The following is a 27,855-nucleotide window of genomic DNA, read 5'->3' on the forward strand; positions in this document are numbered from 1 at the left end:
TAATTTAAATTATGATATTTATTATGAACAATGTGTAGTCTAGCTATTCCAAAGAGAGCTCGCCAAAAATTCACAAGTTTAATACATCTCTAAAGATAATCATTTACATAATATATATTTCCCAAACAATTATAAATTCCTTTACAAGGCCTACAATCCTAATGTAATTGCAAACAATAACTTATAATAGTTTTGGGGGCGGTAACCTTAGTATTAATTATGCATACAAAATATGACCAAGTCGGATCAAAATGAGCACATACACATAATCTGACTTGTGCGACCGATCCCCTTCGTGCTGACGCTTTCCGTTCATGTGTGTCTGACTAAGACAATATATTTTTTTTACGTTAAATTATAATTAACGCGGTCTTAAACATGTTCGAAAAGCACCAATGTGATGGAACGGACAGGCAATGACGCGTCAGTTTGCTGTTTAAGTATAGTTAAATGAAGTTACATGAAACAATATTAACAATTATTTTATATGACGGTGAAATATATTAGGAAGAATGAGTTTTAATTCGCATATTGTTCTCAAAGCACTTAAATGGTAAGCTGAAGTATGTTTTTATACATATTCCAATATCTTTTGCGAGTCGGTGCCTAATTTAAAATGGAAATTGTTTTTATATATATTTTTCTTTATTACTTAGCTTAGCTGGTTATTTAAATTAGCCACAGAGTCCAAAACAATTACTGTATTTGCATATAAACCTAAATACATGAATAATTGGAAAAAAGATTACATTGCTTGTATATTCATAATTTCTTATTAAACGGTTTATAAGTAATGTACAATTATTTTTTTGATAGTAAGTAGTGGTTTTTAGGAGTCTTTTTGAGGAGATTTTGAAGAAAAGTGTTAAATGCCAAACATTTTATTTAGATAAGGTCATATGATGAAGCTATACTAAACTCAATAACAAACGAACCGAATTTGTATTTCAAGTTGAAATAACAACTTTGAAATATGAAGTATCTTGAAGCTATATTGGCCCTAACTCAAAAAATAATTTTCTAAATCGTTCTTCATATTGGGTCGTCTCCCCTCTGCAGAAATAATCAGATGAAAGATGCTCGACTCTAAACCATCGCTCTTTACTCAGACAACACGAATCACAATTATTCGTTGCGACAATTTGAGGGAGGGAAGATAGCGAGCAAACGTTTACTAGAGCTTAGGTATCAAATAATGTTTCTAATGAAATATGGTTCACATCTACGAATCGAAAATAATTCATTTAATAAGAAATCATTTACTTTAATATTCAATTGCAAAGGAAAACTTTATAACAAAAGTTGAAGTAATAGTCCAAAACCAATTTTTAGATTTCGGGACAGGACCATTTCATGAATTTCTTATCACCAGTATTCTGGGTCCTTGACGTAAGTGACAGATCCAGGAGCGGGCTATAGGTGACATACACTTTTCCCAAAAGCATATTTATCCGTGAAAATCTCAAAAAATGCAAGGATGTCTTTATCGGGTTAAGACAATTCCAAACCAGAATTCTGGGTCCTCCAGTACTGGCGCTTGACTTGAGTCTCCTAGTGATTACCCAAATAAACCTATAATTTCCTAGCAGCCTAGCCTTGGCTAGTATTTATTAACCGACTTCAGAAAAAGGAGGAGACTATCAATTCGACGTGAATGTTTTTTTTACAACTTCTATTCCAAAACCTCTCCGTCACCGTAATCTCACCAGCGCGACAAGACATAAAAGTAGATGTCCTCTGACAAAAATATATTTCTTTCTTAAATTGGTAAGGGAATTTCGGAGATTCTAGCACCTCATATTACATAAATATTAATCTATAGGCCGTTTACATTGTTTATAATAAAAACAATATAATGATTAACACACAATGTTACAATCATAAAGTGCATTGAATTCATACAGGGGCAACTAACTGTACATTACCTTTAAAAAATAATTGCAGTAACATATTATAATATGCATAACGAGAAATGTAGGTATGATACATTTCAATCCGTGCTGTTTGCTGCATACCTTATAATAAAAGAAATAAATTACTCAACTATGTACTATTTATGAGTAAATTGAAAAACCGTATTTTAATTACTTTAAACTAAATTATGGTATAAGTTCTATCATTTATAAAAATAATAATATACAATTCATAAGGTAATACATAATTTAAACATAAGTTATTGGTTGAACACCTTTCAAAATTAGTAGTAGTTATTATATTATGTTATTCAGAGAGGTCCCACCGTAAATTATAATGCCAAAAACAAGAAGTTATATAACAGTAGGTGCCCTAGCACTTAAAATATTAACATCCAAAGAAGTAGTACGAAATCAAAATCCGCAAAACAAAGTCCGAAATTAAACATTCTTTATTCATCGATCGTTTTTAAACATCGTTTACCTTCATTTCAATAATGAGTGTAACCAAACGACGGAATTAATAGGAAATAGGCAATGCCGACCTTAGCTATTGAGGCGCTTTGGGCAAAATATCTTGGCACACTTATTTCTAACAATCTTTTTAGGTGCCACAGTCTCTGGCGAGCCACTGAGCCCTCGAAGGCTAAAGCCGGCACTGCCCATAGACAAAACTTCATAATGTAGATACTAATATCTAACTTCATTTCGCCTGCTATGGAATATAATTTATATTAAACTGTAGATAAAACAAGTTTAAATTGTTATCGGAATAAAATAATAATGTAAATAAATCTTCAATAATTTTGAGTCATCTTTCGTAAGTATTTAACGTTGAATTACAAAAATACGACACATTACGATTCACTACGATTTTGAATAAGTATAATTTTCTGGCGAAAGTTTAGTTCAGTCTTACGAAAAAAAGTAATATTGTTATACATATGTTATTACATTTATTGGACTATTTTAGAGTAGGCCTACAAATGAGCTAATGATTACCTGGTGCTAATTAATACCTACCGTCCATTAAATTTATATTTAATAACGCTGGCCTTAAAAAAAATAGAGATTTGAGAGTCAATGTAAAATCGAAATTTAAGATTAACCGCAAGCAAAACTTACAAAATATAATAAGATTACATTTACTACGAAACTGTTGACCACAGCGAACATGCCACAAAAACCCACGAAAATTGTCGATTCCGTGCATCTCCTAAAGTAGATGTAATTTAAATTTGCGAATAATATTATTAGACAATTTAATAATGGATATTTTGATAAATAAACATTTTCAAGAATACCTAAAATTTATTATATAAATTATTCGTAAGTCTGTATATTTCCACCTTCAACTCATGGGCCGTAAAAGTGTGAAACTAAAGAATCACTCAAGGCCGTTTTCTTGAGGGAGCGCCTCAATTGTAATATTGTATCGCTCAACTATATGAACGTAATGTTATAGGTAGGTAACTTGTAATGAAAATAAAATAACAAATAATTCGATATCATCATCATTATCAGCCACATAAAGTCCGCTGCTGAACATAGGCCTTCCCCAAAGATTTCCAGACGGCCCTGTCGAAAGCGGCCTGCATCCAACATGTTCCTGCGACCTTTATCAAGTCGCAGGTGGACGTCCAACGCTGCGCTTGCCGGTACGTGTTCTCCACTCGAAATCTTTTTTGCCCCATCTGCCATAAATTTTGCGAACTATGTGTCCTGCCCACTACCATTTTAGCTTGCTAATCCGCTGGGCTATGTTAGTGAATTGCGTTCATCTACAGATCTCTTCATTTCTGATTTGATCGCGTAAAGAAACACCGAGCATAGCCCCCTACATAGCTCGATGAGTGACTGTGAGCCGTCTCAGACGGCCCATAGTCAGAGACCACGTCTCAGTATCATATGCCATCACTGTTTACACTGACTTTTGTCTTCAGGCACTGAGGTATTCTAGACGCTTTGCTAAGTTTCCCGAACGCTGCATTTGGATATGAATAAATTTAAAACACCCACATATTATTAGCTATGTTATGGCTGGTATGAGCCATACATACGAAAAAATACTAAAAAAACGTAATACCTAGTGGTAATCGGAATTATTGCATTTTTCATTATGTCCCTACGCTAATTATGTATGTATAGTGTACGTATCTACACTAGTATAAGTGCAATCTCAACTTTGAAATTATTCGGGCGGACAAAATTATACAGTCTGACCTACATTTTTGTCTCGTTTGTTTACTATACGCGTTCCCACTCTGGCGACTGATTTAATACCTGCGAATCAAAGCACTATACGACAATAACAATTTCCGTACTGGTGTAAATATGAAAAATTCAATAATAATTATTTACACCATAATCTAATAATGAAGCATAATATTTTCGTGCAGGCACTATTCTCACTGTAATTTTAATATGAAACTATTGGAAGTATCAGCTCAGACGACGCCTAACATACTTTGCCAACATAGACGTAACTATACTTTGCTTGATATAATCTAGAAGTTAGAAACATTATTAAGCGAACTCCTCATAATAATTATGTTTTCGTAACTGGATTACTAATACATTTATATTTTAATAATATTTTTATTATTTTTCTGTGGCCATTATAAATCCCCATTTTGCTTTATGTCCATAAGAATAAGAAATATTACAACTCATCCCGAAACTTGCAGTTGCGTCAATTTAGTCGCATCTGAATCCACAGAGCTCCGAAGTAAAACAAATATGTCTGAGCAAATCTGTATCCGAATACTCCATTTTTTAGCGGAACTTGATTGGATTTTTTATATTAGCAAATTTTATAATTTGTACGGAATTCGCCATGTAGGTAGTAATTAAATAGTGTTCAACTATAATTTTAATTACTTTTAGTACTTTACGTCACATAATTGACAATTTATATTCCGCAAATGTAATATTGAAAAAAAAAACAATGTAGTGAGTTGGCAATTTATAACTTGTATGGTTGTAAGTTATTACAGCCATATATTATGTAGGTATAAGAGTAGAAAATCTTTGTTAAAGGACGTTTTTACTCCTTTACCTACACGACTATTAAAATTGTCCTTCGATTAGACGCAAGTAATTGCAAAAAGACGGATTCGACCCGTAGGCGAAATAGGGCCCCCTATTTTAACGAAGAGATTTTTACGAAATAAAATTTCCTTTCTTCTGTTTTTTTTTTGTTTGTTTATCTTAATACATTCTGTGTATAAATTTGAGTACGATTATTGCTAACAATAATAGATCCGTCTAAATTAGGCTTTATTTGCGGGTATGACTTTATGTTGAGGCTTCCACAATAAAGTAAGTATTTATTTTTTATCGCGCGGCGAATGCATGCCACAGAGAAAAAAATAGAGTAATAACAAAAAAAATGAAAATAAATATTAAAAATCTATTTCGCAATAGTGTTCCCAGCAGGACCACATCAAAACTTGTTTCTTTATATGTCTTAATGTAAATATTATTATACTTAGACTACCTCCATTCGGGCACTAACCTCTCCACTCAATTACATAATATAATATGTTACAGACAATGTGATGCAATAGCAATTAAGGATATACAGAGATAGTGTAATTACTGTATCTGAATATTATTCATAAGGTAGAGTTGCTTAAAAAATAAACGTGACTATTTAACGTTGAAAACTATAATAGTACGGAAAATAATAACTTTTACCAATTTTAAAAATCACTGAATTTTAAAAATCGCCTTGCTCCTTTAGAGGACCGGAACAAGCAGGTTGAGCTCACCAGTCTTACGAGCAGACATCAATGCCGCCTGGAAGCATTTCGACATCAGTTGGACAGACATTGCGATTTAGGCGAGCTATCACTTTAGTGTGTATAGTGTACACTCTGCACAGATATACAGACAAAAATTCGACAGTGACTTGATCACATATTTAAAATATGCTGTTCAGTTGGAAACATCTCATAAGAAAAGAATTCTTACATTCATTTTATATATCTATCTCTAAAATGTACCAAAAATAAACTAAAATTGTCTTTTTACTTTATCCAAGTCTTACTAAATATTGTATACAATAAATAGACAGAAACTGGATTTATTCCGCCCCTTCAATCGCTTTCACTATATTAGGTACATGTTCATATCTAAGTTAATTATTTTGTCTGTAACATATACTTAAATATTAAGATACATTAGTTGAAACGAGAAGCCGACACTTTTACTATTAATCTATAGATATTAGGTAGTGCCTGTTTGAGACCTTTGCAAAGGTAAGCCAGTAGCAATGGCATTATAGTATGGGTATTAATTCATCTCACACCACTAACCACTCACAGGTTTTCGTTAAATATTCAGTCTCTCACTTCTAAATGAACAAGTTGCAGATTCTAGGCAATTGAACCAATATCTAGATTTAGACCTAGGCTTATCTTCATCATATACATTACTTAAAAATAAAGTATAACTTAATAAACTAACTAAGATTCGTGCACATTTAATAATTTAAATACATTTAAATTATAATAATACAAATTTGTTATAAAAATAGGTAATTGAACACTAATAATAATTTATCTATAAGTTACATATCCTTAGATACAAAGATGGCACAGATTTTTGTTCAACGTAATCTGGACGATTCGTAATCCTTTTTATCCTATTAGAACCTTAGCAGCAAACGACATTGCTATATATATATGGCTAGGGTATAAAGCTTTAAACGTGAGTGCCCTCTATATACAGAACGGCAACCTTTCACAAACATTTGTTGCAATAGCTCCATGTGCGCAATTAATGAGCTATGGCTGGTTCTTTTAGCCACAAAAATTATAATAGATTTGCAATGAACTAGATAAAGTTAAACATAATTAAGTAATGAATTTAGCAGGAGGATAAAATAAAAATTGTTTTACGTGCCTTTGTTTGTACAGAGTAAAAAGTTTTAATTCTTAATGAAAATGTAATGTAGCCTAATTATTAATTATTATTATTATACTAACACTATTTTTCGCACTACTCTTAAAGCTTCTTTATAAATTTTTTTTGCAAGCTATCCTGAAATCAATGCATCTGTGGATGCTATACAGCAGTGCTATTCCAATGAGAAGATATTCGCACATGCAAAACTTCTAACTTGTACCAATTTTATTAGCATATTTATTTAACGTACCTATACTGTCCCATAAATGGTCGATAGACATAAAGGGAATATGGCTCTACTAGACATAAAGAAATGCGCTCATTAAAAGTGCCAACATATTCGAAATATTGAGGATATATACTTATTTTTTTCTAAAATCACCTTTTTTGACCTGTTACTTTTTTACTTTATGCACGACGGATTTTTTATATCCCGTCATAGACTCGGAAAAAGTGGATCTACCATAACCAATAATCATTTTATTGAATATTATTCGGAAACCTCGAAATTATTAAAATTTATTAATTGTTTTAATTAATTGTTTACTCATAATTTATTTTTGGAAAGTTATTTTACTTTATTTTATAACTCTTCACGAATATCTATCCATATTTTTATTATAAATGCGAAGGTAATTCTGTCTATCTGTTCGATTTCACGGCTGTCCCACAAAACCGATTCGATAAGGTTATATAGTGATAGTTTAAGATCCTGTGAAGGACATAGGCTATTTTTAATTCCGGAAAAATATATAGCAGGTCTTTTATTCCGAAAAACGTTGCACGTGGGTGGTGTCGCGAGCAAAAGCTAGCTATGGATAAAACTGTTATACGCATAACCAAAAAATCCCATAGATTTTTGACTTAAAAATTATGTACATATCATGATCATTTAAATGCCTGGAAATTGCTTCTAACTAGTGGTATATATTATTTATTACAACCACAGATCTGTATTGAAGAAAAAAGATGCATATATTAAGTAATTTACCCTTAAAACTAAAAAAGATTTTAATTGGGAAGCTCATTTGTCTGTTTTAGTAAACAGATATATGTATAGTGACTGTTGACTACTAAGTATTAACTATATCAAGATACTAAAATATTTTTATGGAATGGTAAAATTGGAATAGCTTAGATCCCACATTCAACATTACCTATGCACCACCACGACAAACTTGTAATTTTTAAGCAAAAGAGGCTCGGAAAGCTTTGTGTTACGTAAATTATATTTTTATCCCGCTTTTAAAGCCGTGGATACATATTAGCGATGTAATGAATTTTATATTTTCCACGTTCACGAATACGAGTATCGGATTTTTAATTTGATACCGAATGACTTTGATCCGTGATTGCTTGTTTATTGATTGAAGTTAGCTGATCATTGAATTTTGTCAATTAGTTTTGAGATTAAGTATATAAATACATTAGATTTGTTGAATTATGTTTAAATAAGTAAATTCCCACAGAAACTTTGGCTAGTTATAGTAAAGTGATGATATATTCAATATGAGTAAAATAGATTGTAAAATAATAATTTTCATTTAAGAAAAAATATAAGTAGTTGGAATAAAAATAATAAAACTATTGTTCATAAACGTTAACCAAATGGACTATAGAACTAAATTAAAACTTTATATTATATTTAAAGATTTGTTTATTTATTAAAGATAAATTAATGTTTTCGTTTATTTGGTCAAAATATGAGATAAAATATGATGATAATGTGCAGAGATATCTCATATACAGCGCGCATTATTTTTAAACAGGGATTCAAGTCTTCCCTTCAAGTCTTTTATGTAGGTATCGAAATATTATATAATAATACTAGTATATTTAGTTTAGTGACCTAAGTTTTATTAATTTGTTGGATCGCGTAAGTATAGTTCAGAAAAATCTTAAGCTAATATGAAGTGATATTATTCCAAGTGCTGGTTTAATCCCAGCAATGGACTGATAATTCCAAATAAAAACACTACTTTCAGAATAAACACATATTTCTATGATATTCACTTTAACAACTTGTATGACGTCTGTATCAATATAATTCAAAATAAATATTATTTTTTTATAATAATTTGACTCCAATGTTCGGCCTTATAGTGTAAACTAATAATTATTATTATTTTTATACAAAATATAAAAACCTTTACTGACGACTATTAAAATATAGGTACATACTAAACGATGACAGAGCATACAATGTTGTATTTTAAAAGTTTTTTTAATACAAATATCTACTGATCTACCGTAGTAAATTTCTAACCAATTGATTGTTACTTATGATCGCTGTACAATAAATTCTCTTTTTATTTGAATTTTACGTTGACACAACGACGTGGCAATATTTGTATATACTTCTTAGTTTTGGTGTTTAAAATAAAATCTAGAAGCGAATAAATATGTTGCCATTTCGGGCTCCCTTCATTAATTTAATATATTGCACCTAGGAAGTGGGTATATATTTTTACGTGAAAAGAAAATATTACACAAATGTATATAAGTATTGTGGCTGTATACACTGTCAGAGATGTTGCTTTTAAAGTTAAAGTGGGATAAATTATGTATACTCGACGAGCCTAATGTTGGCATGCATGATGCAACGTCCTATGCGATGGGATAAATACATTCAAACATTAATTACTCCGTAAATTCAGCAATTTTTAGTACAAACATACGCTGATTCTCTATCTAACACTACAAATATCAATCAAATGCAAATTTCTAAATCAACGAGGCAGCTGTTTTAATACTTTTCATGATTATTCTATACTTTTATGTCTAATAATTGTGTTAACGGCTTATAAATCTAGTTTCCGAAAACCAAGCATATCGCACGCAATGTAATGCCAAATATTGCTTATGAATACAGCCGTCGCACATGACGTCCTAAGCGACACTGCACGCCTTAAAAAAATTACAGATCATACATTTCATCATTCAATATACAGGCAAAAAATTCTTAATAATTATGATATATTCAGTCGCCGCATTAGAGTATAAAAATAGACTGTGAAATTGCGTTTATATTTTATAAACTTGTAACACCTAAGTATCGTTCAAAGGTAGTTGGTGCAAAACAATATTTTTTCTACGAATGCACTTTGTGTGCTGAAACATTAAACAGGAATACGTACTATATGAACTAACGTTTAAAACTTAATTCTTTGTCTCATAGGATCAATCCGCTGCTGTTCAAGTGGATTAAACATATTTACATTTACAAACTGAGCTAAATATATTCTAACTTTAAATATAGATTCGTTTAAACAGTTTCACTGATATTATTGCGTTTCTCACTGTAAGTTTTTAATAGAATTGAAACTCTTAAGATATATAACATTTAGGTCTAATTAAAATTTTATTCGAGTTCATTTCGTGATTTTGACTCTTCACTATCTTTAACGTTCTAATAAACAATTGTTAAAAACATCTAGCAAATCAGCTAACGTTATATTATTGAGAAGGTAAGTACTTTTTATATGGACTAACATTTATCTAAAATTACTTAGTCAAGTTATACAACAATTTAATTGATTATTACAGTATATCAACAAGAGTGTTCATATTTTGTAATATTTGGCAGTAACAAGGGGTAATCAAACTTCTAAACTAAATTACATTGAACGCGAATAAAAATACGTGCACATGGCGATGCAAACTTGTAAAACAGGCGATTATTTTTTTCCAATTCAAGAGATCTTATAAAAATGTGAGGTACTTCTTACGGTTATTAAAAAAAACAGGATATTATATTTTCTAAAATTAAATGGAAGATAATAATATTTATCAATAAATTTAAACAACAATTTTTCTTTATGGTATAAACAAACAAACCGGCAATAAATCATCTGATGTGACAAGATCTGCACCGGACATAAATACCAGAAGAATCATCGATGCACTACCAGCCTTGGAGATAAGGACTTGGAATTAGAACGTAGATCTAGGTACTTGGTCATTCACAAATCCTTTATATATATCGAAACGCAACAAGTTAGGTAATGTCATGGAAAATAGAAATGTGTTAATTGGTTTTATTTCAACCACGTCCGGCTGTATTGTATAATGATTTATTATGTTTACGCGAATATCAGACATTGAAATAAAACTATTCACGGTGCGCCGCGTGACCATGAAGGCTGTAGTCTTCGAAACGTCGACAGAAAATAATAATATAAATAACCGCAATAAAATCCGTAAATAGTTTTATTTCAATGTGTTGTTGAATTCAATTAAGCCCTTCAGTAAAAGTAAAAAAAAATACAATAATAGGATACCGATATAGTTCTAATAAGTTCCGATGTAATGTTACCAATTTTACGGAAATAATCGCCTGTTAATACTTTACATTTCACCCAGTATTATGTAAAAACTAAAATACAAAGTGGAGGCTTTATCAAATCTTATGTTTAAAAAAAATCATAAATATAGTAATCAGCAAAATAATATCTCATTGTACATATTTCGAATCAAATAAAATCTAATGTCTTTATGAATATACAAAGAGTCCATAAATTTCATCATACTAAATAGAAAAATACGAGTGCCACAATTATTTTCAATACGCACTATACAAAATACGTAAGTAAATCTCGTATAGAAGAGTACCACAAAACAACCTTATTTCTCTCAGCCCACGTGAATCTTCTCCGTCTCTTAATTTATCCAAAACAGAACTTATTCAACAGGTACATATTGGGTGAGGTTTGTTTTGATCAATGGCGACCTTGGAGGGGTGGGCTCACGAACCTAGAAACTCACGCTTTAGATTTTTTCCTCCGCGGATCGTTGCGCCAGCTAAGGTCGCCACTAGTTTTGATTGTGTCGGTTATAGAGCAAATATAAGGTTGCTGCAGTTATCAGCATAATACCAGATTAGCACGGACGCGTCAAGGTATTGCGCCCTGACCGAACATCTCTGGGGGGTAGCCTCGGCCACAGACGTTCCCTAAATCGGTCACTGTTTGCAACGTGATTTCATAGAATTTATATCAAAGACAAAAATTTCGCGTACTTTTCCAGGGACACTGCAAAACATTAAAGCAGCTGCGGCTTTCGTCTCGCCAGCAGCAAATTAATAATTATGAACTACTTGCTAGTCATTGGTTTCGAGATTTTATTACAACTTATTTGTAATGACTGCTTTGAGTATGCACTGAATAAAATGTACAATGAATGCAACATGCAGATAAAGTCCGATTTAAATATTTAGAAGTCGGCGCTAACGACAAACTGTTATTTAAATCTATAGAGGAACACACGTGCAAAAAATTATCAGCCATTCTATGCTTTCTATTTTCTTGTAAAAATTAATAGTAAATGAGCCGCGGTAACTACATGATGTATAGAATATTGATGGCAGATTTATGCCACAGCATTGAGTGCCCGTGGACGTCAAATCGTAGTTGTAACCCATTACAAAATATGCAACGAGAATAAAGTCTTTATTACGTGACGTATTGAATCTACTTTGACACGTCTTCTACCATAATATATAGTAATGACTAAGTGTATTTTTTCTTTACCTACCCTTAAGTTAACAATCGGGTGAAATCTTTAAGTCATGGAAATACATAAAATTAATTAAAACATAATACATAATATAACAAAATTCCAATACGAGAGCCGTCCAACTTAAATTAAAAAAATAATAATGAGTGCATTAAAATTTAATAATATGCATAAATACTTTTCCATAAATGCACTGTCGTGCCCTTTTGTAACCCTTATAATTGATTAATGTCACAGTGCTTTGCCATATACACTGCATAAAGCAATTGACTCCGACGGACGAAAAAGCATTCAATGTGCAATGTAATTCGGACATAAACGCACGTATATAACATTATATTACAACACAGAAAAAAAGAATACGTGACCTAAATATTGCTGTGATTATATTGAGATCCTTACATATACATTTTAGATCTACGGTATGACGGCTACACAATCTGAAAGTTATAGGTAGGTACTTACATGAGATTCAACTGGCCAATAAGATAAGCGATTAACTGATGTGTTTTACTTTAAATCATACATTTCCGAATGAGGTTCGATGAAACGTTGAGCTATTATTCGACCTGAATCTACAACGGGAGTGAGAAGATCCTCCGACGGGACTTGAATTCGAATTCTGTTATCGGAAGGCATATTAGTAGATCCATTGGTGTTGTAAAAGCCGAGGGAAGATGGTTTATGATGTTCCTCGCTGTACGTTTTATATTTGCCGGTATTGATAGGGTGGAGGTGCGAGGGGCTGGCGGCGAGGGGGTTGTACGTGACGTGTATGCGTACTATATCGTCAGAGAGCGGGGACGCGGACGGAGGGTGGGGCGTCGCTCGCGGCGTCGAGTGCGTGGTCGACGGAGCCCTTTGTATGCTCACACCGCATATGCCAGAACTGAAATCAATAATACTTCATTAATTATAATCATAAATGCACTAAATAAGTCTGACCGCGCGTACACTACTAATAAAAAATCTGCTCTGTCACTGAATACTGTATCGTGAAGTATTTGTTTCTACCTCTCTAAAAACTTGTCGCACTCACGATAAATGTTGTTTACTTTAGGTTAACACAGCTAGAACATGTGAAATTGCATCCAAATAAATCAAACGACTACCTGACTTTCCTTTTCATACCGAAAAATTGCTCATATCAACTTAGCAACTGATTTAGGTGAGCCTAAACTACGCTAGTAACTACGCCAGTATCAGGATCATATGAGTAGTATAATCTGTTCAATAAACAAACTTAATACCATAAAAATGACAAAAGAGGATCGATTTCGATAATGAGATAACCAAGCATTCACGAGGCACCAAGTCAGTGATGTCTAAGGCCCGGATAAATATGTATAAAAAAATACAAAATATGTACATATAATATGGACCAAAAAATCTAAAATATGGCAAAAATATGGAGTATAAAACAACAATACCTTTCATTTTAAACATTCCTTATTATGAAAAATCAGTTACTGTTACAGTATGTTATATTTAAAAAAAAAAACTTTAAAAAAGGTAGCGAAATGTTGAATTCAAATTCTATAAAAATTATCGTTTGATCAAAAATAAATCTTGTTTTTTTATTCTATCGCGGTTATTTATATTATATTTTTATCCCGACGTTTCGAAGACTTTGCAGCCCTTTCGGGCGACTAACACCTTAGTCCGCCCTGTGACCATGAAGCCTGAAGTCTTCGAAACGTCGAAAGAAAAATATAATATGTAGTAGCGCAAATGTAGGTATGGAAGTATGTAAAAATACAAAGACACGCCAGGAGCTCAAAACGTCAAGTGCGTATGATGTTTGAAAATATGGATGATGGTGATATTTTTTTTGTAAAATATGGACTTAACCTTAAAATATGGAAAAATATGGAAAATAAAAATTCGTTTTTCACAATCCAAATGCAATAATAGATGTAGAAAATAAGTTCTAGAACGAAAACCGCGTAAATTAAAAATATATATTTACATATTAATCCGGGCCCTAGTGATGTCTAACTGTCGCTTAGGCGCTACAGACGCGTCTATTGCACTTTATATTTATAAAATATAAAGTGTTTTACCTTGCTATTTATAAAATTTATAAAAACTATCATAAAACGGAAATAGTGTTACTCCACTTAAAACAAGCCAAGTTAGCAAGAGCAATGCTCATGGTTTTGGTTGTAAATTAAATCAGTTTTTTATTAGTTTGCCAGATGTATTTATTTAGGAAATCAAATCATCGTATGATCTAAAAATTGACGGAAACTCAAAGCAGATTAATCAACGGTTATAAGGAGTATGTGTATCAATTTTATGTAAGAGGACTTATTGAAGCCTTATCTTTGAGTAATATTTTATGTGTTACTAAAAGTATGTACAAAAACTGCAAACGATTATTAGCAATAATTGCATACCATCAGTAATAATAGAACTCTAATTTTGTATACAATAAAATCTATATTGCAGTCGCAAGAAGTATTTAACTAAAATTAAAAAGAGCTTCTGATTTACATTACGTTTTGTTGTTATAGCAAAATATCATAAATAGCCACACAGTGATGAGCATATTAGCGGTTTAATATATAAATAGGCAAATATAAAAGTACGAGTATACACCTCGTCGCAGTCGTACTATAGCTGCTCTATAGGTGTTGGGTGTTGCTATAACAACTTGGTCACTCGATCACTGTTTCCCAATAAAAACACTGAATATAAATACATACATAATATAGATATATTAAGCCTATATAGTAGCCCAGAAAGTTCGTACCGATTTTGAAAATACGATTAAGCATGATTTTGATAATTATAGCCGGAATATTACACAAGAGTTCCGACAGCTACGAAACAATCCATTCCTTGCAACTGTTTTATTTATAAAATATATATTTATTTTAACAAACTTACAAACTCTTTGTTAATTATAATACCATGCATTTCAAATTATAAGGATTATTTTGATTTCATAATTATCATCAACCAGACGAATTCCATTGATGAACATAGGCCTATCCAAGCGATCATGACAGAAGCGCCCTTTGATTAAGATTAATTTATGAAATAAAAATTATTCTGAATTAATTTATATTTTAATGTAGACAAATTAGATAATATTCTAAAATATGATTGCTATTAGACGGAATATTAGTGCTGGCTCATAATTAACCAAATATCTATAAATATAATTATATAAAAATGAGTCCCTATTTCCCTTGGTGACGCCATCACGCGTGAACGGCTGTACTGATTTCAGTATTTTTTTTTTTAGTTGTGTTTGATATTGAGAAGGTTCTTATGAAAGAAAAAATTCAAAAAATTGCGCGGTAAATTAGAAAATTTAAGAAAACTTAAGGTGGTAGCTCAAGGTCCATTTTCATACATTTTGTTTCGGCTTTAATCTGGGTAACTAAACAAGTATTGGCAAGTAAAGAATTTAAATTCACGTCTAGTTAGTGATTAGTTCTCGCAGTTGAAGAAAAACGTAAAAATAATTAATAATCATGGATATTTCGGCCTTTAAAATTTCGTTATGACGAAATTTTAAAGGCCGAAATATCCATGATTATTAATTATTTTTACGTTTTTCTTTCAACTGCGAGAACTAATCACTAACTAGACGTGAATTTAAATTCTTTACTTGCCAATACTTGTTTAGTTACCCAGATTAAAGCCGAAACAAAATGTATGAAAATGGACCTTGAGCTACCACCTTAACGAAAATATTAATTTTATATAACTGTCAATTGTTTGAAATAACTGTCAGCGATTGACAGAATGCGCGCTGCAAATTCATAGTTAAAGCTGGACAACGTCTGTCGGGTCAGCTAGTAGTCAATATTTACCTTAATAAAAAAAAAATAAAACCGAACCAAAAAAGAAACAACGCCCAACAAAATTTAATATATAGCAGTGATAACAGTATTCGCCCATCGAAAATCGGCATGGACTTTCCGGACGTTCCAACAATAGTAACCACTGGTTAAGCGAGCCTTATCTACATCTACTAAAATATCTCACCCATCTGACCCAGTGCCGTCGTCGCTGACATTGCTGTGAGTGTCGAGGGAGTTATCGGGCGCGTGGGAGCGGCCACTCGAGAACACACTCAGGTCCGCGGTGCTCGTGACGCTGGTGTCCGCGAGCGAGCGCCGCGACCCGAGCCCGGACACAGAGTCGTCACAACGCACGCCGCCCGTCAGCCCACTGTGCTCTGCCATCACAAATATATACTGTAATATCGTTCCTCTTTCCAATTTATGCACCAATTTAGTAACAATATAATTGTTTGTTAAAACACAACAATCCGTGATGGATCGAAAACGAAATGAAAATTATGAAGAGCTTAAAAAGCGAAATAAAAAATTGTGAAAGAAATCAAATTTCAAACTTACCCTGAGTCCGGTAAAAAATAGAGAGTTTCAAGCTAAGAAATTTAATGATCTTGTGACTTCTAAAAATGCACATGCAATTTGAAATAAAAAATCTCTGCTCAAATTAAAAACAAAATGAATACCAAGTTTTTGTTTATTGCATACATATTATGTACAAAGTAGAATCTTCATGGTTGCCGATTTTTAATCTTGCTAATAACCTTTTTGTTTAAAAGATAATTTACTGGTTGGGTATCTGTACGACATGTGAAAACGTAACTAAAAATTGGTGATTCCAAATGGATATCCAAGGTGGCTTGGGAAGTGTGGAGTGGAAGTCCGATAGAAGGATTTAAATCTGCGAGAAAAATAATTTAAAGTTGGTAGATACAAACTAAATACTTTACTTACGTTATTACTTAATTTGCCACTGAGAAGACAAAATTAAGTAAAACAAAATCTCGTTTGTTTAGGTTCATTTGAGCAATATTTATTTTTTGTGTATTAAAAAAACCTATTGTGTATCTAAATAATACTTTTGTAAGTGAAATTAAAACGAAGAGGTGTTTTAAAATCTTTTGAGGAACTAAAATGTAAATAATTTTGAAGTGATAGTTTGTTACTAGAAGCGGCACTGATAAGATAATGTGTGCTGCGGCTACGTCCACGCACATTACCAACGTTAATGTGATGCACAACAGTACAGATTACTGAAACATACCATTATATACTGTTTACATGTGTTTGTATGATTTTATTTATTCGTGTCCATCATACCACCACGGGCGGCAAAACTAAAAATAACACCAAATATTAATGATGTCAGGCAAAACTAAAAATAACACCAAATATTAATGATGTCAAATAAGGTACTCGACATTTTAAAGGTTTAAGAATGATTTTCCCAATGATTGCCAAATAGTTTATTATTATAATTTTTAAATTAATAGTATGTATGTATTGTACACTTAAAAACTAAATATATAAAAATAAAAACATTTAATGCTAAATTATAACAAAAAAAAGCAATAAAGGTTGATGAATGGGGTGGGTTTATGTGACTAACGACAAAATAAATTGAAATTATCAAAGGAGTCATTGAGCAGAGATTCGTCTAAAAATATTTATAATATAAATACAATTAACGAACCAAAATTTATATTTAATCAATCACGAATAACAGTAAAATGTGCATTTCCGTCACGATGACCCCAACTCATGTGCTACAGATGAATTACTTAAATGTTAATACATGAAAAGTAGGAATACATTGATAATTATAATTACTGTCGAGGTAGATGACATTATCTTGTAAGATATATCACAATGCGAAAAGCTGATCTTTGCCTTAAGCGAATTCGTCTTAAGATCCGAGGAGCGATAGTGAAACTAAAAACTTGTGTGCTACATGCGGATACCTTACGTGCGGCATGTTCCTCGCCTGACTTGGTTAAACCTCCTCAAAACTTAAGAAACAGCGTGTTATATGCGCAACTGTGTTAACAATGACATAAACCCACCGCCATGCCTCCAGTGAACATGCTAGTGCACAAACTATCAAACTTAGACCATACAGTGAAAACCTTTTATAGCGACATTGACGGGACCACCTAATTTGGAGGCTATAGCCGATAGTCGTTATAACCGGATTCTACTGTATTTATAAAACAAAAATTATAAATACATTTCCATAATTTTATATTGATTGGCAATATGAGTACAAACAAAAGAACAGGCATAATATAATACAGGAGTGAGCCAAATAACTTGCATCGTCATACAAAATATGTGAAACCCTACGATATTATTAAGCCTACTTAGTATCTACACCGCGAAAGCGACGTCAGTCTCCAGTAGTTTTAGTAGCTCTGTTAATACGAAAATAGTACGCGTCAGTACGTCCAGCTTTAGATCAACGAAACAAACACGAATCGTTATCACATTATTACTCCCAGTCATCGATCAAGTTGTTAATGCTATAAATTACCCAAAACCCACCCAATCAATTTGTTAAAGCCAGAACCAGTAATCAGCACTGTAGCACGGTGGCATTGGCACACTTAGTAAAATCTTACCGCAGATTTGACCGACTAGAGTGACTGACACACAACACGAAGCCTAAACCGATTCGTCTGGACCCCTAGAAGCATGAAATATTTTACCCCCTAAGGGAGTAGTAAATATAAGATGACATTTATGAAGAAACATTGTCATACTTTTTAGAATTTAGTTAAAAAGTTAGGTATATTAGATATAACAGAAATTCATCTCTTAACGACTAAAATTAATAAACGATCTGGAACGAATCGATTGCCAAAGTAAAACAATTAACATTAATATTGAGCGAATTTAAATCAAGAGATATGCTTGAGACCGTTTATTGAATTTAGATGTAAGAAGATAAAATAACAGTCTATGGTTAGAATGCGAACTACGTCACGTCATTAGAAATATGAAAATAAGTGTTTACATTTCATATGAGATTCAGATTCATAAATTAAAAGCAAATGTCAGCGTATTTATAATTTCAGCTCCTATAGAATGGACATCATGGCCTAAACGTAATGATATATATATACTATGGAAATTCGTAATCCTTTAACAAATTTGTAAATACTGGCATACGATTAGTATTATACAAAAGATATTGCTCGAGATTTCACCCGCGTGAAAAGCTTTTCCCGCTACAATAGTTCCTAAATCAATCTGTGCACCAATTCATCTAAAGATTTTCTTAAATTAATAGGTATTAGAAACAATAATTACTGTTAATACGTTTAATAAATTTGTCAAATAATATTAATTCACAGATAACTTTTAAATTAGATTAGAAAATTAGTAATAGAAAAGAAAAGAAAAAAGAAAAGGAAATAAATCATCTGATCTTATCAGATGTCATCGCACTTAAACCTCATGTAGACATTAATTATTCATAGCTATAATCTTTACGCAATTATTGTGTGGAAAGGAACAAGACATTTCTCGTTCGCGTTGACGTATACGAATCTTTTGACAGATGTTCATAAATGCTTATTGTTAGCAATAATTGCCCCGTCTAGATGAGGTTTTATAAAACTATTATGAGATGCCCCAAATTTATGGAAATAATGTTGTCTCTTAAATAAGATATTATTATATATAATTTCTAGATAAATTGGATCAAATAAAATTTGTATCTGCATTGTACTACGTTTCGTGATAATTTATTGAATATAAATGACAATGTACGTCGATGTTTACCGTTACGTTGATGAGATTCCAATAACGAATTTTACGTTGCAATCGATACACTTGTGTATATAAAACTTTATTATTTAGATAAATTCAAACCTATAATAGTAAAATGATCTGTTCAAATTTGTTTGTACTCATTCAACTGAATAACTAATTCATGATATTCCGCTAATTGCATCAAATATCTTGAACAGCATATCAGTTCAAAATATATCACTAAATTAGGAAGCGTAAATGCAAGGACATATGACACTTCTAAGAACATTGAGACGCCAATTTACACTCTCATTTGCACAAGCGTGTACGAACTCAAACTGTTGAAACTTATAGGTGTGTAAAGTGATTCGAGCCTATACTTTCATCTGAGGTAGAATGAGAGGTAGAAGGACTTGGGTCCAAATTACCTGATACAGTATCGCTCTGGGACACGCGCAGTTCTTGCAATTCCAATGCGGCTTTTTCACGTCTGTAGAAACAATGTATATTTAATAAATTACCCAATTTAGGTAGAAAGCTATTTACTTCGAAAATACAATGTCAACTTATTAGAATATTTTAAAGTATAGATTAAAGCAGATGGGCACTATTTATTTCTGTATTAAACGTAAATTTTTTTATAGGAAAATACATTATACTTATACGGGGTCATTGTGTCATTGCGTTAATCAATGAAAACAAAACTTTACCATAAGTTCTTTTAACAATAGATGTAAAATAAAAATGTAAGTTTGAATAAAATATATATTAATAAAATATAATTTGAATTTTACATACGTTAAAAGCCACTACTTCTACTTAAAAGAAGAGAATTTATTGGAGCGGCTACATCATACTTTTAGTTAAAAATACTATACACCCACGATATTCGCACGAAACTACAAAATTATTAAAAAAAATCAGAAAACTAGAACTGGGATTTTTTGCGAAAACATTTGTTATTTATAAATATGTTTTGGCACCATATTAGCACAGATAAAGATGAATATGTGGTTTCAATTAGTACCGCGATATAAAAATGGCCGTCCACTGAAAGTCACCCAAACGTTAAAGATATATCAAAGGCTGGAAACTCGGCTACACTAAAATTGCATTTAATATTTTATGCGTCACCTGAGTATCACATTCGCCCTTGTTTGTTTCTCTGTTTCAGAGAAATTTTCCGCTCTCTGTCCTATTTTAGATTTCTTATCAGGTTCTACGAAAACGCCCAGCATTCGTTGAGGTAACTCATTTGGAGGTGGAGGACCAGGATAATCGAGCTTGGCTCGTCTTAGCTCTTCCATTGACTTTTCCAAATGGTAAATTACAATGTCATCATCGTATCCGAAGTCTTTATGCAGTTTAACCTGAAATTATAAATATATATAAGTAACCGCACCCATCAATGTTTTTATATGCCTTAATTATAATTATATTATAAAATCACTTACTTGAATATAGTTGACAATAAGATCCATGTCATTCAGCTTCATTATAGCTTTCTTATGAAGCTTGAGTATTGTGTAAGCCATAGCAGTTATGACCCGCTCTCCATCAAGTAGGTATATATCCCATACCCTTAGACAAAGACTGAATGGCACTCTTTCAACAAAACAAACGAAGAACCATTTCAGGGAATACAATATCGCATCTAAACCAAATTTATCGAAGTGGTGCTTTAATTTAGGCATAAATTTCGTGAGTATTTTATCATGATGTTCTAGGAATCTCGTTAACTTGGGAAATCCTTCTATGAATAATCCGTGCATGGCGTACCTTTTATCAGACAAGAGTATTGCCAATGCCCAAAAAGCGTCTTCTTCGTCCATGTACATTAACAGAACGCCAGCGAGCCCTGACATGCCCTGGCAATACCCGACTTCGGAATTATAAATGCTGTATGCACATAAAACATTAAAGAGGGCACACTGCTTTTCCGAATACCTCTCCCGATAAAACTGATGTTCTCTGAACTGTCTGTTTACATCAGAGTCTATTTGCCTGACATCGGTAGACCATAACTTGCCCAATTTCAACATATCTTGATATTTCCCTGGATTTTCAAATTTTATACGGTTTACTTGCAGTAATTTGCACCACGTGTTTATTCTTAATGAGTTTGGAATGCCTTTGTATATACGTCTGTGCAATTTTTGCTTGGTTTCTGGCGTGTCCCAGTGCGCCAGCATTTTGACCCATTTCTTTTCTCTCTCAACTTCGATATTAACTTTTTGTGGGGCCGTTCTCTGCGGCAGACGCTCATCGTGAATGAAGCCATATCTGTAATCAAAATAAGTTTATTTAACCACTAAGTTCCAAAAATAAACATTATAATTATACGTGGAATTCCACTACTTGTGCCACGGTAACTACGAATACATTCAAATTACATTTAAAATATTTTTCTCATGGGGAATTGGGTTTTTGTTAATAATTGATAAACTTAAATTAATTCTTATGTAAACCTGTGCAAAGCAACAAATAACATAAAGTAAGACAAAAATTGCCTAAGCAATTTTTTGCAGTTTTCGCATCAAGTTTTGAAACTTGTATATTTTGATCGGGAAATATTAACATGCCAAAGCCACGAAACAGCATCTACGAGTATAACTTCCGAGCAGGGGCAGTACGGACAGAAATGGAAGCCGAGAGTTTCCCTCTGCAGCGCATACCCAACTTCTTCGAAGTTAACATGTCGACAAACAACTTGGCCCAGAAAACGGGGCCTGGGCGGAATACGAGAGGCGAAAGTAGCCTGATCTACCAATCGTTGATGGATACGCCGTGGCGCCGTGCGCACTTCCACGCGAATATCTACAAGCGGTGGGTCAGGTTGTGTAGAGCTATACGTAGGTATGTAGTATGTACTGATTGTTTATAAACGCTAGTTTTAATGATAAAGAAGTGTCATGAGGAAAACTGTAAACAAGGAGGTTCCACGAGAACAATTACATAATTAAATGGAATCTAATGACCCGCGTTTGCCAATATAATGAACAAAAAAATCAAATCACCTCAGGGAGAGCTAAGCAGCACTTAATATAATAGCGCAATGGTATAATATTTTACATAACCATATAGATTAAATAAAAAATAATTTTAGTTGCTATCTAATATCAATCATCAAAATCTTATAATTTTCACCATTTATTACATTTAGCGAATGTATAGTAGAATTATAATAAGGAATGATCGGTTTAAAGTATGTATGTTGCCCGATAGTGACAGTTTCAAGATATGTAGATGTCTCCATTGGTGGTGTGTATAAAATAGTGTCACAACTGTTTATGATTAATGTGTGTTATGTATACATATCAGTTTCACGAGCAAGCTATCCGTATAAATATCATGCCCATGTTTAACAAGAGACATAGATTTTGACAGCTACTACATAGTTTAATAAGTTTGTTTTATTTTTGTTTACGAAAAGGTTACGTCGTGTCAAGTCCTGTGGTTCCCTCGGAGTAGAAAACATAAAACAAGGTTTAATCATACTAGTATTAAAGTGAAGGATAATCATACTGATCGGCCAACGAAAAACATAAATAAAAAAATTAAATAATGTTTCTTAATACATACTATGTGACATCACTTTCTTCAGAAAGCTTCAAAACTTAAAGCTAAAACCCAATAACGCTTGGCTCCTATCAGACTTGACCATTCTTGACCATTGTGGCACTTGCTGGCCTTGTCTACATAAGGCCAGTAACTGAGGTTTTTGAAACTCATCTGGCTAATGTCATGGAGCTTTAAAAATCTGTAGGTTCTTATGACCTTCAAACTATGTGAAATCATTAAATCAACAGCTTTGTTGCCTCCAAATCAATTGATGACAAATATTTCAAACCAAAGAAATAATAAAGCCTCTAGCTTGAACCTGAGCACATTGTGACTACTGAATGGTTTATCAAAATAGTGCAGCATTAGGTACTACTTTACGATATGAACTTTAGAAAAATTACAAAATATATTAATATTCTACAAAAAACAAACACAAATCACACCTTTATTTCCTAACCTCGGTAGGCAATTAGGATACAACCATACCCAAGAACAATTATGTCATTCCATCATCAATTTCACAATGTTCTACCCCACAGTTAAACAAAAGCAAAAATAAGAAACTAAGAAGTAAAAACAAATAGTAGTTAACTTATTACAAATCTTCTATTACTACTCCAAAACAACTGATAGTACCCTTAAGCATCAAACTTAATGCCTATTTCTACCTACAAGCAGCAGTGTGCAAGCACTTTTATGATCAGGTTTGATGGATATTGTAGATAACATAATTATTGGCCATTATTAAACTTAACATCTTCTGGTGACTAGTGCAGTGAAATCCCATGCAGTAGATGGATCTATCATGATTTATCACATCCTATACTAGTATCCCCAACAGGGTAAACAGGTGCACCCAGGGTAACCATTTTTCATTAAGTGTGTTCTGTCTCATGATATTATAGGGTGATTTCGCCATTTCGGACACAAATTCCAGATCACAGGTGAAACTCGACAGAAAATTACATTATCATTTTGTCCAATCCAGGAAACCTCCAATAGGGAACCTCAAAGCGATAATAGGGTACCGGACTCACTTTTGTTCTTTACTATTATCAAATATTTACATAATATAAATTATAACACAGAAGGAATTATTAAAATCCGGTAAAAAATCAACAAGTTATAAGTCTTTGAATTTCGGTGGAAGGGGTAATTAACAAGAAACAGAAAAGAGACGAAATATCAACATGTGACGTCATCGGGAATTACGACGCGTGCGAAAAAAAGAGATGAAGCGATATCCCCACATCACGCCCACTTCTGCACGTTACAATATTTTAAATATGAATTACTCGCTTATCTTTTAATTAATTTTTATGCAGTTTTCGCAGAAGTGCTTCTTTTTCGTATTATTAACCATTACATATAGAATAATGTACGAATAATGTATGGCCGGTCCCCTATTGTACCGCACACGCAACACGACTACACCACTGAGACAGTCTAATTAATTAATATTCCACAATCCTTGCAACCTATTTACGAAGCGGCTTAAGACTACACATCACAAGACAAAAGTGTGGCTTCAAATAATAAGGATACAATTATGTTATCCCCATACCAAATCTATTAATCACCAATTTCATATTCTCTGTGTTCTGTTTGTTTATCTATTATTTCAAACAATCAATGAGTTAAGGGTTAATATTATAAATGCAAAGAAAGTTTTTCAGTATGGATGTATGGATGTATGATTGTTCCTCTTTCATGAAAAAACAACTGAAGGGATTTGGATGAACCTTCACAGTAATATTGGTTAGACATCAGAAAAAAATATAGGCTATAATTTATAATGATTTCGTGTAATTTGGTCATAATATAAAGATACATGTCAAATAAGTTGGAAAAAACATATATCCAGGAAAATTGCTTCATGTGAGCGAAACCGCAAGCAAAAACTAATATATTTATATAGAAACTAAGCACACTTTAATAAGAACGATGAAATAGAATTCATTACAACATATATGACTAGGTTTTTTATGATCTTCACAATTAATTCTGTTAAAACACTTTCTACCAAAATAATACCAGTATATAAATATTTTATAAAATGAAAATAGAGATGTGACTATGTTCTAATGAAGGCAACTATTTTTTTTCAGTTATGGCATTTTGCAAGTTGATGGGCGTTAGTTTCCATTTTTGTCACATTCATTAAAATGCTTATCAACCTGGTCTTATTTACCCAGAAACTGTCAGTAACAGGATCGAATTGGATGACAGTTATAGGTTATGATTGCCAACCAACTCAGTTTTAGATAAGGTAAAGTTATGGTTTTTTTTTTTTATAACCCAGAAAGTCTTTTCAATTCAGTGAATTTGAATGAAACATTTTATCTTATTGAACTGAATTAACGGATGATATAGCTCTTGGCCTAAAAGAACATGTTACCACTGCCAGTAAACAATACAAACCTCACCCAAATATTCAATAACAAAATAAATGGCACAGTATTGCACTAATCTCACAATGTCAGTAATTTCTTTATTAACAATGTTCTTTAGTTTGGAACCCACCAGTGGTTAAAAAAATTTACTTCGTGGCAGATTTAGGTACAACAGTGATACAAGACTCATAAAAAACATATTTGAGTTCTCATCAAAATTTGCTGGAAATATCATTTGTATCAATGAAAATGCAATTAATAATACTTTCATTGTTCATTTTCAGTTTCATTGTTTAAATATATTTATATTTCTATTATAATGTAATTTATAATATATTCAAACAAAATTCCTAAATATTCAAACTCGCTTTAGCAACAATGCTAATATCATAAAACAGCAACTAATGCAACCATTGCGTGTGATCATTTGAATAAATATACCAGCACAGCAAAAATATAAAGATATATGGCAATGCAGCATAAAATACATTTACGCTTTGCAGTTTTAATAGTCTTAAATTTATAAATTGCTTAGGGACAATTATTCTAACATGGTCCATTGCAGCCAACATTAGCATTCTGTGTTTCAAACATACAATCTTATGAATATGTTACACCTTTATGTTTTGTTGCCATTTAAATAATCAATTAAAAATATATATAAAGTACTTACATTCCAAGCAGCATATCCATAGTGATTAATAAGGATTTTTAATGTAGATCGACAATTGCACAGAATAATGCCCGGGCTAAAGATGGCAGACTAACAAAAAAGTCAAACTTAAAATAAGGTAGATTTCAAAAGTTGTCTATTAACAAGCAATGACACTTTAATTTTTTTAAATTGTCACATCATTTTATGCTACCTTCTGTTTAAGAATATCTGAATAATAATATCACATCATTGAAATCATGTCAGTTCTCACAATACATGACCAGAGTGCAAATTTATCCGCTGAATAAGATTTTGCTTAATTCTCTTGCAAGTGTTTGAATCATTAGTTATAATATTTTAATATATCGGCATGTGTATTAATTTTATATTACTCTTGGCTGAAATATGCCTTATGTTTATAACCATAAATTTGTATAATTTTTCATAAAATTAATAAAATATATAATGTTTCTTTTCCTACACATGATATTAGATAAAATGTGATGCATATTTGCATGTATCTTTCTTGCCATCTATTAACTAATATTTGTGTAATTTTAAAGGACTATTTGCTGAAAAAAATGAATATACATAGTCCCATAATAAAATACATACAAAAATCTTTTAGATTTACAAAATCATAACTCATACAGGAAATTAAAATTTTCCCTTTCAAGGGATAAAATTGTTATAAACAGAGCATTGCATTTTGCAAGGATCTATGTAAATGTAATACTTAAGTATCAAAGAGGATATCAGGAATATAACACAGTAAACATTTCGTATCGCAAATACTTTTCTATAGATTCACATGCATAATGTAAATGGGATCACAATTCGTATATACGTACCTATCGGTTTTATGGTACTCCTCGAACTCGGGATCTTCCCACGGATCTATCTGTCCAACGAGGTTGTCTCGACCTCTTTCGTATCGCTGGAAGATACGCTCCCGCTCCTCGGAAGCCCGTGCCAACAGAGCTTCCTCATTCATAACACTGCCTGGTTATACCACATACCTTCACTACTTAATAGTCCAACATTTATAACTTGCGTCCAAATCACACTTTGCGAGACACCTATACAAGACTACATAAATAATGGATATCAACACCACGACCTCATTATCTTCTTTAATTCGTGGACGCTATACTATAATACGAGCTGTCATTTCAATTGACCCAAGGACTAGGTATCGTCGTACTAAATAAAAAAGCACTAGAAATAAATCTTCCTAGCTAACAAGACTAACCATTACCCTAAAGAAAATACTTTTATTAATTACAATAATTATCATAACTTGTATTTTGACTACGAATCGGTAGTGACATTCCGAAATA

The 27,855-nt window shown here is 32.2% G+C and overlaps 1 protein-coding gene across 5 annotated transcripts; it reads right to left on the reverse strand.

Moving 5' to 3' along the window:
• Window positions 1-27,509, reverse strand: LOC115442887 (USP6 N-terminal-like protein). Of its 5 annotated transcripts, none has more exons than XM_030168079.2 (6): window positions 27,367-27,509; window positions 21,358-22,186; window positions 21,038-21,273; window positions 20,332-20,393; window positions 16,350-16,533; window positions 1-13,227 (listed from the first exon to the last, which is right to left on the reverse strand). In XM_030168079.2, exons 1-6 carry the CDS (start codon window positions 27,507-27,509, stop codon window positions 12,849-12,851), a joined length of 1,833 nt encoding a protein of 610 aa, XP_030023939.2. In that variant the 3' UTR covers window positions 1-12,848. The 5 variants fall into 5 exon arrangements, with proteins under 5 accessions (XP_030023939.2, XP_030023938.2, XP_030023940.2 ...); XM_030168078.2 differs by having other exon boundaries at window positions 16,341-16,533; XM_030168080.2 differs by lacking the exon at window positions 27,367-27,509 and adding an exon at window positions 26,534-26,654 and having other exon boundaries at window positions 16,341-16,533.
• Window positions 27,510-27,855: the final 346 nt, after the last annotated feature.

Source organism: Manduca sexta, chromosome 27 (assembly GCF_014839805.1).
Source record: "Manduca sexta isolate Smith_Timp_Sample1 chromosome 27, JHU_Msex_v1.0, whole genome shotgun sequence".
NCBI lineage: Eukaryota > Metazoa > Arthropoda > Insecta > Lepidoptera > Sphingidae > Manduca > Manduca sexta.